Here is a 15,658-nt window from a genome sequence, read left to right as displayed (position 1 = left end):
TCTGTCTCTTTTTCCCCCTCTGTCTCTGTCTCTTTCCCCCTCTGTCTCTTTCCCCCTCTGTCTCTGTCTCTTTCCCCCTCTGTCTTTGTCTCTTTCCCCCTCTGTCTCTGTCTCTCCCCCCCTGTCTCTTTCCCCCTCTGTCTGTCTCTTTCCCCCTCTGTCTCTTTCCCCCTCTGTCTCTTTCCCCCTCTGTCTCTTCCCCCTCTGTCTCTTTTCCCCCTCTGTCTCTTTTCCTCTCTGTCTCTTTCCCCCTCTGTCTCTGTCTCTTTCCCCCTCTGTCTCTTTCCCCCTCTGTCTCTTTCCCCCTCTGTCTCTTTTCCTCCTTTGTCTCTTTTGCCTTCTGTCTCTTTCCCCCCTCTGTCTCATTCCCCCCTCTGTCTATTTCCCCCCTTTGTCTCTTTCCCCCCTCTGTCTCTTCCCCCCTCTGTCTCTTTTTTCCCCTCTGTCTCTTTCCCCCTCTGTCTCTTTCCCTGTCTGCTTTCCTGTCTGTCTCTTTGACTGTCTCTGTCTCTTTCCCTGTTTGCCTCTTTCTCTGTCTGTGCTTTCCTGTCTGTCTCTTTCTGTCTGTCTCTATTTGTCTCTCCACTGACATCTTATTACCTCACACATAAGCTTCTTATACTAACAATTTATTTTGTTCCTATAGCAACCACTCACAGCTCCTATTAATAGCCTGTAGCTCCTATCTCCATTGACTTTAATGGAGACAGGTGTTTTGGAGAGTAACTGTAAAACGCAGGGTTAAATTTTCCTGTTAAAATATAGTCTATGACGTTCCCTGAGTCACATGGAGCGTCTGTGCAAAATTTCGTTATTGTAAATGCGACGGTGCAAATTCCTTTAGTGGACATACACACACATACATACATACATACATACATACACTTAGCTTTATATAATATACAGTATATATATATATATATATATATATATAAATAACACAGCACAAAGACATGAACGTCCTGCTCTCTTGTCCTTATGTGGGACATATTCTATGGCAGCAGTGGGGCGGGGGGCATTATACAGCAGTTCTGAGCAGTGTAGCTGTGAATCCAGCTCTGAGATGTTATGCTGCACAATCTGTTTCTCTGCTCTTTCCTCTTCCTCCATATACTTCAATAAGTAGTTTTAACCTGAACTGGCAGTGAGCCATCAGTCCATCTTGTTTTAAACATTGAATAGTTATTTTTTAAAATGGGAAGAAGTGGCTCATAAGCGGAGAAAGAAGCAGATTTCTCTGATAAGATATATTCCAACCTTTCCTGTATTCACATGTATTATTGATTTATGCACAGTTTGATGAAATGACAGTGACTATTTTATCTCTGTCTATGAGAGAGGATATGGCGATCAGAATCAGTAAAATTAGGCTACGAACCCTATAAAGATACACAGGCAATTCATCGGCACGTCTAAGTCCTATTGTTGGCATGTCTATAGCTTATTTCCCTCGTAGATGATAATCTAAAGCTAAAGTAAGACTCATTTTGGTTTATCGCTTCCATCAGCTGCCGGTTCCCCTTTCTTGGTCACATCCTCGCGGTATTCTTCTTCCTCTTCTAAATAGATTTCAGGAATCCTCGGCACAGATTTATTTTGCTAACGTTTATGTTTGTAATCTAAAATTGCTCCGGAGGTTATTTCTCTTTTGTATAGAGCGACTGGAAATTGTGTTCTGTCATTATCCAGTTCTTCATTCTGGGATAAATTATGGAAATGTTTTTTATTGTGTTATGGCAGTGCACGCTGAAAAGAGAAAATTGCTGGAGGTTATAGTGCGGTTTTATCTGCAGATCTCACACAACATGTAAAATGCTGGAGAAGCGACATCACGGTTTAAAGGGACAGAGCGATGGATATACCAGAATGTGGACCCTGTGTGCTGTATACTGATTCCTCCAGGGGCGGACACATCATTGGTGCAATCTGTGCAGCCGCCGCGCAGGGGCCCAAGAGGTCAGGGGCCCATTACCACCTCCAAGCTGCTGGAATTGTGCATTATGATGAGATTTTGGACACCAAAGGGCCCATATAAAGTCTGTGTCCGTCACTGGATCCCTCCATGTATAAAAACTGGACAACATTGATACCATCAGGGATGTAACTATACACAGGGTCTGTTGTAGATGGTGGGGAAAAATTGAAAATTGGCTTATGTTTCCTGCAAAGGAAGTAACTCCGCGGGTAAGATGAAAGTAAATTGGGAAAAGTTCTGATGCACATGGACAAAAAAAATAAAAAAAATAAATATACATATGTGTGTGTATATATATATATATATATATATATATATATATATATATATATAAAAAAATAATAATTGTATTCATTTATATAGCGCTATTAATTCCACAGCGCTTTACATACATTGGTAATACTGTCCCCATTGGGGCTCAAAATCTAGAGTCCCTGTTTGTATGTCTTTGGAGTGTGGGAGGAAACCCACGCAAACACGGGGAGAACATACAAACTCCTTGCAGATGGTGTCCATGGTGGGATTTGAACCCAGGACCCCAGCGCTGCAAGACTGCAGTGCTAACCACTGAGCCACCGTGCCGCCCATATATACATATATATATATATCATATTTTTATAGATATATATATATATATATATATATATATATATATATATATATATATATATATATATATATATGTATGTATATATATGTTTATTTATATATATATATATATATATTTATATTTTTATATATATATATATTTATATATATATATATATATATATATATATATATATATATATATATATATATACCGTATATACTAACATATATATAGACTAACATATATATATATATATATATATAACAAGAATGGATTTGATCCAAACGTGTTGTCACGGTTGACAGTCGTGTGGTTTCTGGCAATAGAAGGTCACAGCATCTGGCTGCACGGAATGCTCCTTGACTTTCCATTGTTCCTGCTGTCAGTATTCATTGTATTAGGTAGCTTTCCTGATGGATTTTCATCAGCAGGAGCTCTCCTTCTACCCAGTTGCTGATCATCAGTATTCTCTATGTGTCTAAATACTCCCGTCTTCCCTGGACTGGTGCTGGTGATATTATTCTGTTCATACAAGCTCTGGTTGCAAGCAGGTGGCTTGTACTCCTCCGTAGTATCGTTGCTGAACTTCTACCTGAGTCATCTAATGATAAGTAGTTCATACTTTTTTCCCTGTGTGTCCTTCTTCTGTCTTCTATAGTGTTTAGTGGGGTTGATGAAAAGCTTATCCCATCCGTTCCCTATTTAGGGTCCAGCACTAGAGATTCCTAGGGTCAGGTATCTGGCTTGGCGCATAGGATGGGGAGGGACCCCTGGATTAGCGGTAGATTTGGTCAGGGGTCACCATCTCCCCCTTCCCTAGACGCAGGGGTCCCCTTCCCTTCATATCCTTCGCCGCTCGCTTGGTACTTCCCCTTACCTAGCGTGACATCTATATCCCATAAACTAGCCTTTTCCGCAGGGGTTTCTGGGTTGCTCCCATGGAGTAGCGGCTGACCAGTTGACTGAATTGATGGAAAAAAATAAATAAAACCGGTCGGTACTGAAGAGGCACGGTCAAGGACAAAGTTGGATCCTAATTGTAGTTAGGTGAATAGTCAAGAGGTGTCAGTCATTACAATAGGCAAACAATCAAGATCATCCAAAAAATCCACATGGCAAGGATTTTAATTGGGGTTGCAGTGTTTATGGGCTGAGGGACCACCACTGATTGACTCAAGGAAAGATTGGGACCAGGAACACAGCCCAATAGGGACAATTCCCGCAGGATCCAAGGAAGGTAAATTCATGACAGAAACATTATTTTGGCACTATATGGTGGCATCATGTGGGCATATACTAAGCTACAAGCCCTGAATATAGGAGGTACATAGGACCAAATAAATAATGGATGTAAATCAGGCAGCCCAATTCAAAAATATGTGTAAAAGACAGAAAAAGTCCCCGAAAGCCAGCCCGGCATGTAGGACACCAGCGCGTGTTCTCGTAAATAACTTTCCGCTCTTGTCTTCCAGGTCAGACGGATGCGTCCAGCACTCAGATCTGCAGCCTCTCCATCGGCTCCTGTCCGGCAATGTGCACGTGTAGCAATGGCATCGTGGATTGTCGAGGGAAAGGCTTAACAGCGATCCCAGCAAATCTACCAGAGACCATGATGGAAATGTAAGATCGCCTCATCACCCACAGTCTATTCTCTTCACACTGAAAAGATCATTCCCTGAAAACAAAAGGATGGGGCATATGGAATTACATCAGCCTGATTCTTCATTTCCCCCTACAACTGCCATTCGGAAAAGTTAGGACACCTCTATACACATTATGGCCAATCTGCTCCTTCAAAATGAGTGAAGTTGGTCAACCTATGGTCACTTTTCGTTAGTTGTATGAGGTGACTACAAGCGCATCTCAATAAATTAAAATGTAATCAAAAGGTTAATTTATTTCAGTAATTCAATACAAAAAGGGAAGCACACATATTATATAGAGTCATTACACACAGAGGGATCTATTCCTATATATTATATAGAGTCATTACACACAGAGGGATCTATTCCTATATATTATATAGAGTCATTACACACAGAGGGATCTATTCCTATATATTATATAGACTCATTACACACAGAGAGATCTATTCCTATGTATTATATAGTGATTACACACAGAGGGATCTATTCCTATATATTATATAGAGTCATTACACACAGATGGATCTATTCCTATATATTATATAGAGTCATTACACACAGAGAGATCTATTCCTATGTATTATATAGTGATTACACACAGAGGGATCTATTCCTATATATTATATAGAGTCATTATACACAGAGAGATCTATTCCTATATATTATATAGAGTCATTACACACAGAGGGATCTATTCCTATATATTATATAGAATCATTACACACAGAGGGATCTATTCCTATATATTATATAGAGTCATTACACACAGAGCGATCTATTCCTATATATTATATAGAGTCATTACACACAGAGGCTTGACACAAGGAATGCGACACTTGTAGCCCATGTCCTGGATACGTCTGTGTGTGGTGGCTCTTGAATCATTGACTCCAGCAGCGTCCACTTCTTGTGAATCTCCCCCAAATATTTAAATGGCCTTTTCTTAACAATCCTATCAAGGCTGCAGTTATCCCGGTTATTTGTGCACCTTTTTCTACCACACTTTTTCCGTCCACTCAACTCTCCATTAATATGCTTGGATACAGCTCTCTGTGAACGGCCAGCTTCTTTAGCAAGGACCTTTTGTGGTTTACCCTCCTTGTGGAGTCTGTCAATGACCGCCTTCTGGATATCTGTCAAGTCAGCAGTCTTCCCCATGACAGTGCAGCCTACTGAACCAGACTGAGGGACCATTTTAAACGCTTAGGAAGCTTTTTCCAGGTGTTTTGTGGTAATTATTCTAATTTTCTGAGATAATGACTTTTGGGTTTTCATTGGCTGTAAGCCATAAACATTAACATTAACAGAAATAAACACGTGCAATAGAACCCTCTGTGTGTAATGACTCTATATAATATATATGAATAGATCCCTCTGTCTGTAATGGCTTTATCTAATATAAAGAAATAAATCCCTCTGTGTGTAATGACTCTATATAATATATATGAATAGATCCCTCTGTGTGTAATGGCTTTATCTAATATAAAGAAATAAATCCCTCTGTGTGTAATGACTTGATATAATGTATAGAAATAGATCCCCCTGTGTGTAATGACTATATAATATGTAGAAATAGATCCCTCTGTGTGTAATGACTCTATATAATATATAGAAATAGATCCCCCTGTGTGTAATGACTCTATATAATATATAGGAATAGATCACTTTGTGGTAATGACTCTATATAATATATAGGAATAGATCCCTCTGTGTGCAATGACTCTATATAATATATAGGAATAGATCCCTCTGTGTGTAATGACTCTATATAATTTATGTGTTTCCCTTATTGTATTGAATTACTGAAATATATTAACTTTTGATGATATTCTAATTTGTTGAGATGCAGTTGTACAGTATATACATAATGATCTTTACATAATTCAGATAACCTCTGGACGACCCATAATGAAGAACATAAAAAAAAACTAAATAGACAAACACATATGATAGACTTTAACTAAAAGCATAGTCTATATAATAAAAAGCATAGTCCCTGGTGAGCTGAGTGTCCGCAGCCCCCATGTGTCACACGGTGCCGGCACCGCTCCGTCCTGCAATCACTGCATGGCTCGCTGTTACAGCTGATCTCCTCCAATGTCCGGTCCTCCTGGGGGAAGAAGAAGTGACTTTAGTAAATACGCAGCTGCGGTCCAAAAGCCGGAAAACGCAGCGGAGCCGAAAACATTCCACCCGCTTTGTTATAACACCAAATCATTACACAGGCTCCTGCTGGCATCCGCTAAATGTAATTGATGGAGTGTTAACTCCGGTCATTCTGCTTCATGTGCGCAGCTGACAGGTCACTTCTTCCCACCGCTCAATCCGAGGACACTTAGCAAGAAATATTAATTAGGAGGAATCCCGTGGGTCTGATTTCAGCTCTCAGAAGGTCACTTTCAGCAGCTACCGGACGATATATGTTACAGCAAAGGAGGAGAAAAGGGAAAACGAACTAGAAAAGCGATAACGAACCAATACTAACATCCTCTTCGAATTGTTTCATTGCATTTGTTAAAAACAAAAAACTAACATAAAAATAAAATATTTGGACTTTACAAAGGCATTTGATACTGTACCACATAATAGCCTTCCTTATACTAAAGCTCCAGAAGCAAGGACTAGGGGAAACTATGTGCAACTGGGTAAGGAATTGGCTAAAAGATAGGAAACAAAGAGTAGTCATAAATGGTACATTCTCTAAATGGGCCATAGTCAGCAGTGGGGGCCGCAGGGATCTGTATTGGGAGCAGTGGGGTGCCGCAGGGATCTGTGCTAGGACCGATTCTTTTTAATCTTTATCAATGACCTTGTAGATGAGATTGATAGTAAAGTGTCAGTCTTTGCTGATAACACCAAACTATGTAGGATATTAAAAACTGACCTTGATAGTACAATATTACAAAAAGATCTGGATAAGATGTCGGAATGGGCAGATACTTGGGAAATGAGATTTAATGTTGATAAATGTAAAGTAATGCACCTAGGACGGAGTAATCCTATAGCTGCGGATCCATTAAATGGAAGTAAACTCGGGACTACAGAACAGGAGAAGGACTTGGGTATCCTCATTACAAATAAGCTGAGCAGCAGCACTCAATGTCAGGCAGCAGCTGCTAAAGCAAACAAGATTCTAGGGTGTATAAAAAGAGAGATTAGATCCCGCGATCCCAACGTATTGTTACCCCTCTATAAATCACTTGTAAGGCCACATCTGGAATATGGGATCCAGTTTTGGGCTCCGCATTTTAAAAAGGACATTCAGAAGTTAGAGTCAGTTCAAAGGCGGCAACTAGACTACTACAAGGAATGGAGGCCGCCTGTATGATGAGTAATGGAGGCCGCCCGTATGATGAGTAATGGAGGCTGCCCGTATGATGAGTAATGGAGGCCGCCCGTATGATGAGGAATGGAGGCCGCCCGTATGATGAGGAATGGAGGCCGCCCGTATGATGAGGAATGGAGGCCGCCCGTATGATGAGGAATGGAGGCCGCCCGTATGATGAGGAATGGAGGCCGCCCGTATGATGAGGAATGGAGGCCGCCCGTATGATGAGAGGATGGAAGAGTTAGATATGTTTAGCTTAGAAAAAAGACGTCTCAGAAGAGATCTCATTTATATGTATAAATACATGTGTGGTCCATATAAAGGACTGGCACATGACTTATTCCTTCCAAAGACAATACTAAGGACCAGGGGGCACTCACTGCGAGTGGAAGAAAAGCGATTCCAGCAGCTAAATAGGAAAGGGTTCTTTACAGTTAGAGCAGTCAGACTGTGGAATGCCGACCACAAGAGGTAGTAATGGCAGATACTATAACAGCTTTTATATCAGAGCTGGAGGATTTCCTCAGTACACAACATTGGTGGTTATAAGTGACTTAGGGACAAAATGTAGAATTGGTGGAAGAAGGGGGAACTAGATGGACCTAGGGCTTTTATCAACCTAAGTAATTATGTATAGCAAACATAATAGAGTAAACTATGCACACATTTTCGTTAGTATAAGGTTTTCAGTTAGAAATGTGTGTAAAATTTGCAATAAGAGACAATTTTGTGAACCTAGTCTATGGCCTCCTTACACATTTTATAGGAAGCGTTCTTAAAGAATTTGGAGTAAGCCTGTGAGCCTCTTCAAGGAGGACCTGTCACTTGTTCCCAAAATATTCAATAAATATTTAGTAAAAATCCCTGAGCTCACCTGATTCTGCCGCTCTTTATAGTCTCACGCTGCATCAATTCATTGCAGAGATATTCACAGTTGCTGCTTTTGGAGCGCAGTATGTGAAATCTCCGAGCTGGGTGTTTCTTCAGCGTTTTCTCTAGGGGCATGTGCTTCCATCCCTCCTTTCCAGGAGCTGCTAAATGTAGCTTGGCATGTGATTGTCACTATCTGGGAGGGAGGAGTGAAAGTGCACGCCCCCAGAGAAAACTGCAGAAACGCCCAGATGAACTGCAAGTAGAGATTTCACATACTGCCCTTCCAAAGCAACAAATGTGGATATCTCTGCAATGGAGCGACGCAGCACGAAATGGAAAAGAGCAGAAGAATCAGGAAAGGTCAGGGATTTTATGAAGTATTTAACTTGTTGGGTATTTTTATTTTTTTTTAAAGCTACGGTAGTAACAGGTATTCTTTAAATGCTTGTTAAAAAAAAAATCGCCATTCAGTTTAAAAAGAGATTAAAAGATTAAAAGAGATTGTTAATTTCTTCTTTGATGTCCTGATGAAGAAGACCAGATCTCTGAAACGCGTTGACATGTGCAAAGCAATAAAGAGATTAATATAGCAACTTTAACTTCTTGGTGATAGCGCGGTGCACCCCCTTTCTGCCTACTTATAAGTATGTCTATGTGGGGGTATTAGCTACCATCTCACGTACACATCACCAGACCGAAATTCAGGGATGAGAGTATACTTAAAGGGAACCTGTCAGGTGAAAAAACACTATTAACTTGCAGATATGAGGTTAATCTGCAGGTTAATAGCATTTGAAATCCGACGGCGCCTGCAACTCGAACCTTGCTGCCGGGAGGAAAAGAACTTTAATCTTCCCAGCAACGTTCAGGTGTCAGTCACGGAGGTGGCGTATTCGTTGTTTCAGTCACCGCTCTGTAATCGCGGTCTCCGCACTGACTGACAGCGGCTGTGACCAGGTTTTGCTCTTAATTGATTCCGGCTGCTTTCATGAGTATTCTGCTTTTTCTGTTTTTGTGTTTTTTTTAATCCTCCATACAGATATGATAGATATTTTATTTAGTTCTCATTTTTTGGCGTTGAACCTAATTTTCTTTTTTCTTTGTACCTAGACGTCTGGAGCTGAATGGCATCAAGTCGGTGCCCCCTGGAACGTTCTCTCCATATAAGAAGCTGCGCAGGATGTAAGTACTGATGGGCACTGAGACACATATCATTGGGTCTGTTATAATGGACCTTTCCTTATGTTAGCACCTGTCCGATTTGTAAGACAGTGGCTAAGACATTTCTTGAGAAGAGATAAAAGATGAATGGTCACAACCTGAATCTAATTACTACTTTTGTGAAATTCCATACATAAACTTTCAAATTAAAGGGGTATTCCCATCCCCAAGATCCTATCCCAATATGTTTTAGGTGTAATAATAAAATATTAGCAAATACTGTACCTCCAATTAGAAATGTAGTATGGTTCTCCTGATATAGCCATGTTTCTTACCTCATGTGCAGGGCATTGCAGGACCTTAGGGTAATACTTTATTTGGATATTTAAGGTAGAATTCCCATTTACAAGATCCTATCCCAATATGTAGTAGGTGTAATCACAATAATAATATTAGCAAATACTGCTAATTAGAAATATAGTATAGTTCTGCTGATAAGCCATATCACTTACCTCATGTGCAGGGCATTGCAGGACCTTAGGTTATGACCACGCATGTAGTGACAGCTAGTTGATCGTGGTCGTAACTATGGATACCTAAGCTCCTGCAATGCCCTGCACATGAGATAAGCGACATAGCTAATCAGGAGAACTATACTACATTTCTAATTGAAAAAAACACCAAAAAGGAGCCAAAGAGGAGTCTGTGCACACACAGAATGTGGTGAGCCTTCCTCATAAAGATGGCTGCAGCCGAGGTGCAAGATACTGATGTCACAGCCACTCAACCTCCACACTAGGGGGGAGGGGCGGCTGCTTAGCATAAGACATGCACACTAATAAGGCTTGCACTGGGAGCCCATCATATAATGAGTGAAATGCACAGTGTCTGAACTGTGACCTATAAATGACGCCAGAAACCCAGGTCAGGCGGGCAAAACAGCACTATATAGGTGCATCTCGCACGGATACACGAGACGCACAGTGTCTGAATAATGGCCTATAAATGACGCACAACACCAGGTCCAGGCGGGTCAGTTAGCACTATGAGTACATAACACATGACAGGCTCACCATTTAACCACCTGAATTCAAAAGGTCCACACACATCCTGCAAAAATGGATAAAATGTGCCATACCTCAAATAGTGAGATATTAGTTTAGATTTTGGCCTAAAATATGTAAGCTCGCAATCCGTTCGTCAAGGATTCTCACACTTGCGAGTCCCTACACTGAATAAGTTAGAAAAACCACAAAGAACTATATAAAAAAAACACCAAAAAGGAGCCAAGACAAATGATATGTGCACACTCAGAATGTGGTGAGCCTTCCTCATAAAGATCTTATGCTAAGCAGCCGCCCCTCCCCTCTAGTGTGGAGGTTGAGTGGCTGTGACATCAGCATCTTGCACCTCGGCTGCAGCCATCTTTATGAGGAAGGCTCACCACATTCTGTGTGTGCACATATCATTTGTCTTGGCTCCTTTTTGGTGTTTTTTTGATATAGTTCTTTGTGGTTTTTCCTACATTTCTAATTGGCAGTATTTGCTAATATTATTATGATTACACCTACTACATATTAGGATAGGATCTTGTAAATGGGAATTCCCCCTTAAATATCCAAATAAAGTATTACCCTAAGGTCCTGCAATGCCCTGCACATGAGGTAAGAGACATGGCTATATCAGGAGAACTATACTACATTTCTAATTGGAGGTATTTGCTAATAATATTATTACATCTACTATATATTGGGATAGGAGATTGGAGATGGGAATACCCCTTTAAATATCCAAATAAAGTACTACCCTAAGGTCCTGCAATGCCCTGCACATGAGGTAAGTGACATAGTGAATCAGGAGAACTAGACTAAATTTCTAATTAGAGGTATTTGCTAATATTATTATTATTATTATTATTATTACACCTACTACATATTGGGATAGGATCAGGGCCGGCTCCAGGTTTTTGTGGGCCCCGGGCGGAAGAGTCCCAGTGGGCCCCGTAAACACGCAGACACACACACATACACAGATACATACACGTACATATACATATTTAAAGACAAACTCACAAAAATACATATAAACAGACAAATCTATACAGTCATATACACTGACATACATAGATACACATCATACATGCATACATACAGAGACACACACTGCTATGCTGCATACATACATATAGACAGACACACACACTGCTCTGCTACATACATACATACATACAGACACACACACACTGCTCTGCTGCAGACATACATATAGACAGACACACACATACTGCTCTACATGTATACATACATACATACAGACAGACACGCATACTGCTCTGCTGCATACATACATGCATACATACATACAGACAGACACGCATATTGCTCTGCTGCATATATATATACATACATACAGACACGCATACTACTCTGCTGCATATATACATACATACATACAGACACGCATACTACTCTGCTGCATATATATATATACATACAGACAGACACGCATATTGCTCTGCTGCATATATATATACATACAGACAGACACGCATATTGCTCTGCTGCATATATATATACATACATACAGACATGCATACTACTCTGCTGCATATATACATACATACATAGACACGCATACTACTCTGCTGCATATATATATACATACAGACAGACACGCATATTGCTCTGCTGCATATATATATACATACAGACACGCATACTGCTCTGCTGCATATATATATACATACATACAGACACGCATACTACTCTGCTGCATATATATATACATACATACAGACACGCATACTACTCTGCTGCATATATACATACATACAGACAGACACGCATATTGCTCTGCTGCATATATATATACATACATACAGACATGCATACTGCTCTGCTGCATATATACATACATACATACAGACATGCATACTACTCTGCTGCATATATACATACATACATACAGACATGCATACTGCTCTGCTGCATATATACATACATACATACAGACATGCATACTACTCTGCTGCATATATACATACATACATACAGACACGCATACTACTCTGCTGCATATATACATACATACATACAGACATGCATACTACTCTGCTGCATATATACATACATACATACAGACACGCATACTACTCTGCTGCATATATACATACATACATACAGACACACATACTACTCTGCTGCATATATACATACATACATACAGACACGCATACTTCTCTGCTGCATATATACATACATACATACATACAGACACGCATACTACTCTGCTGCATATATACATACATACATACAGACACACATACTACTCTGCTGCATATATACATACATACATACAGACACGCATACTACTCTGCTGCATATATACATACATACATACAGACACGCATACTACTCTGCTGCATATATACATACATACATACAGACACGCATACTACTCTGCTGCATATATACATACATACATACAGACACGCATACTACTCTGCTGCATATATACATACATACATACAGACACACATACTACTCTGCTGCATATATACATACATACATACAGACACGCATACTACTCTGCTGCATATATACATACATACATACAGACATGCATACTGCTCTGCTGCATGCATACATACATACATACAGACACGCATACTACTCTGCTGCATATATACATACATACATACAGACACGCATACTACTCTGCTGCATATATACATACATACATACAGACACGCATACTACTCTGCTGCATATATACATACATACATACAGACACGCATACTACTCTGCTGCATATATACATACATACATACAGACACGCATACTACTCTGCTGCATATATACATACATACATACAGACACGCATACTACTCTGCTGCATATATACATACATACATACAGACACGCATACTACTCTGCTGCATATATACATACATACATACAGACACGCATACTACTCTGCTGCATATATACATACATACATACAGACACGCATACTACTCTGCTGCATATATACATACATACATACAGACACGCATACTACTCTGCTGCATATATACATACATACATACAGACACGCATACTACTCTGCTGCATATATACATACATACATACAGACACGCATACTACTCTGCTGCATATATACATACATACATACAGACACACATACTACTCTGCTGCATATATACATACATACATACAGACACGCATACTACTCTGCTGCATATATACATACATACATACAGACATGCATACTGCTCTGCTGCATGCATACATACATACATACAGACACGCATACTACTCTGCTGCATATATACATACATACATACAGACACGCATACTACTCTGCTGCATATATACATACATACATACAGACACGCATACTACTCTGCTGCATATATACATACATACATACAGACACGCATACTGCTCTGCTGCATACATACATACATACAGACATGCATACTGCTCTGCTGCATGCATACATACATACATACAGACACGCATACTACTCTGCTGCATATATACATACATACATACAGACACGCATACTACTCTGCTGCATATATACATACATACATACAGACACGCATACTACTCTGCTGCATATATACATACATACATACATACAGACACGCATACTACTCTGCTGCATATATACATACATACATACAGACACGCATACTACTCTGCTGCATATATACATACATACATACAGACACGCATACTACTCTGCTGCATATATACATACATACATACAGACACGCATACTACTCTGCTGCATATATACATACATACATACAGACACACATACTACTCTGCTGCATATATACATACATACATACAGACACGCATACTACTCTGCTGCATATATACATACATACATAAAGACACGCATACTGCTCTGCTGCATATATATATACATACATATAGACACGCATACTGCTCTGCTGCATGCATACATACATACATACAAACACACATCTTGCTCTGCGGGGCCCACACACGCGGATATGCGAGGCCCACACTCGCGGCTCCGGGGGCCACACACGCGGCTCTGCGGGGCCCACACAAGCGGCTCTGCGGGGCCCACACACGCGGCTCTGCGGGGCCCACACACGCGGCTCTGCGGGGCCCACATACGTGGCTCTGCGGGGCCCACACACGCGGCTCTGCGGGGCCCACACACGCGGCTCTGCGGGGCCCACACACGCGGCTCTGCGGGGCCCACATATGCGGCTCTGCGGGGCCCACACACGCGGCTCTGCGGGGCCCACACACGCGGCTCCGGGGGCCACACACGCACGGGGGGACAGGGAGGGGCGGGGAGGGAGTGATGTCCCACATACTGATCAGGTCACGGTGCAGATGGGGCCCACACAGCGCTGGAGGGAAGCGATGTACCGGGGGTCGCTGGCTGGCACTGTGACTCCTTCATCTGTGCGACCGAGCAGGACGCCGGGCGGTAGCGCCGCCCACAGATGATGCTCAATGCAGGAGAACACAGTGAACGCTGTCTCTGCGGGCCTTAAAGGGCCGGCAGCCACAGTTTCCAGTGCCAAGGACTGCGGTCCCCGGAACCCGGCCCGGGGCAGCAGAACTGACGAGTCCGAGTGGGCCCCCCCAGCTCTCCAGGGCCCCGGCATTTGCTTGGGTATGCCGCGTGCTGACGCCGGCCCTGGATAGGATCTAAATACCCCTTTAAATATAATAATAATATAATAATAATTTTTATTTATATAGCGCCAACATATTTCGCAGCGCTTTACAATTCAGAGGGGACATGTACAGACAATATGAGACATTAAAAAACAACAAAATTCAGATACCAAGAGGAGTGAGGGCCCTGCTTGTAAGATTACAGTCTATGAGGAAATAGGGGAGGCACAAAAGGTGAATGGGGGGGAGAAAAGCTTGTCATATATGGCCCAGCCATCGATTTAATAGGGTATTCAAAAGCAGCTGCATGAACCCGTCGACAGCCAGAATTTATACAGGTACAGAGTGTAAAAAAGTACATGGAGGGGAAGGAATCAGACGATATAGGGGGCAGGAATTGGAAGTAAA

General features: G+C 41.2%; 1 protein-coding gene across 1 annotated transcript in view; it reads left to right on the top strand.

Annotated features, from left to right (window-relative positions):
* Positions 1-15,658, top strand: part of SLIT1 (slit guidance ligand 1) — a 463,725-nt gene that overhangs the window by 333,712 nt on the left and 114,355 nt on the right. The window contains exons 9-10 of the mRNA XM_075348376.1: positions 4,040-4,187; positions 9,525-9,596. Coding sequence (XP_075204491.1) covers positions 4,040-4,187; positions 9,525-9,596 — 220 coding nt within the window. The remainder of the gene's footprint in view (positions 1-4,039; positions 4,188-9,524; positions 9,597-15,658) is intronic.

Source organism: Anomaloglossus baeobatrachus, chromosome 5, assembly GCF_048569485.1.
Source record: "Anomaloglossus baeobatrachus isolate aAnoBae1 chromosome 5, aAnoBae1.hap1, whole genome shotgun sequence".
Taxonomy (NCBI): Eukaryota; Metazoa; Chordata; class Amphibia; order Anura; family Aromobatidae; genus Anomaloglossus; species Anomaloglossus baeobatrachus.
This window is presented reverse-complemented; position numbering and strand designations above follow the sequence as displayed.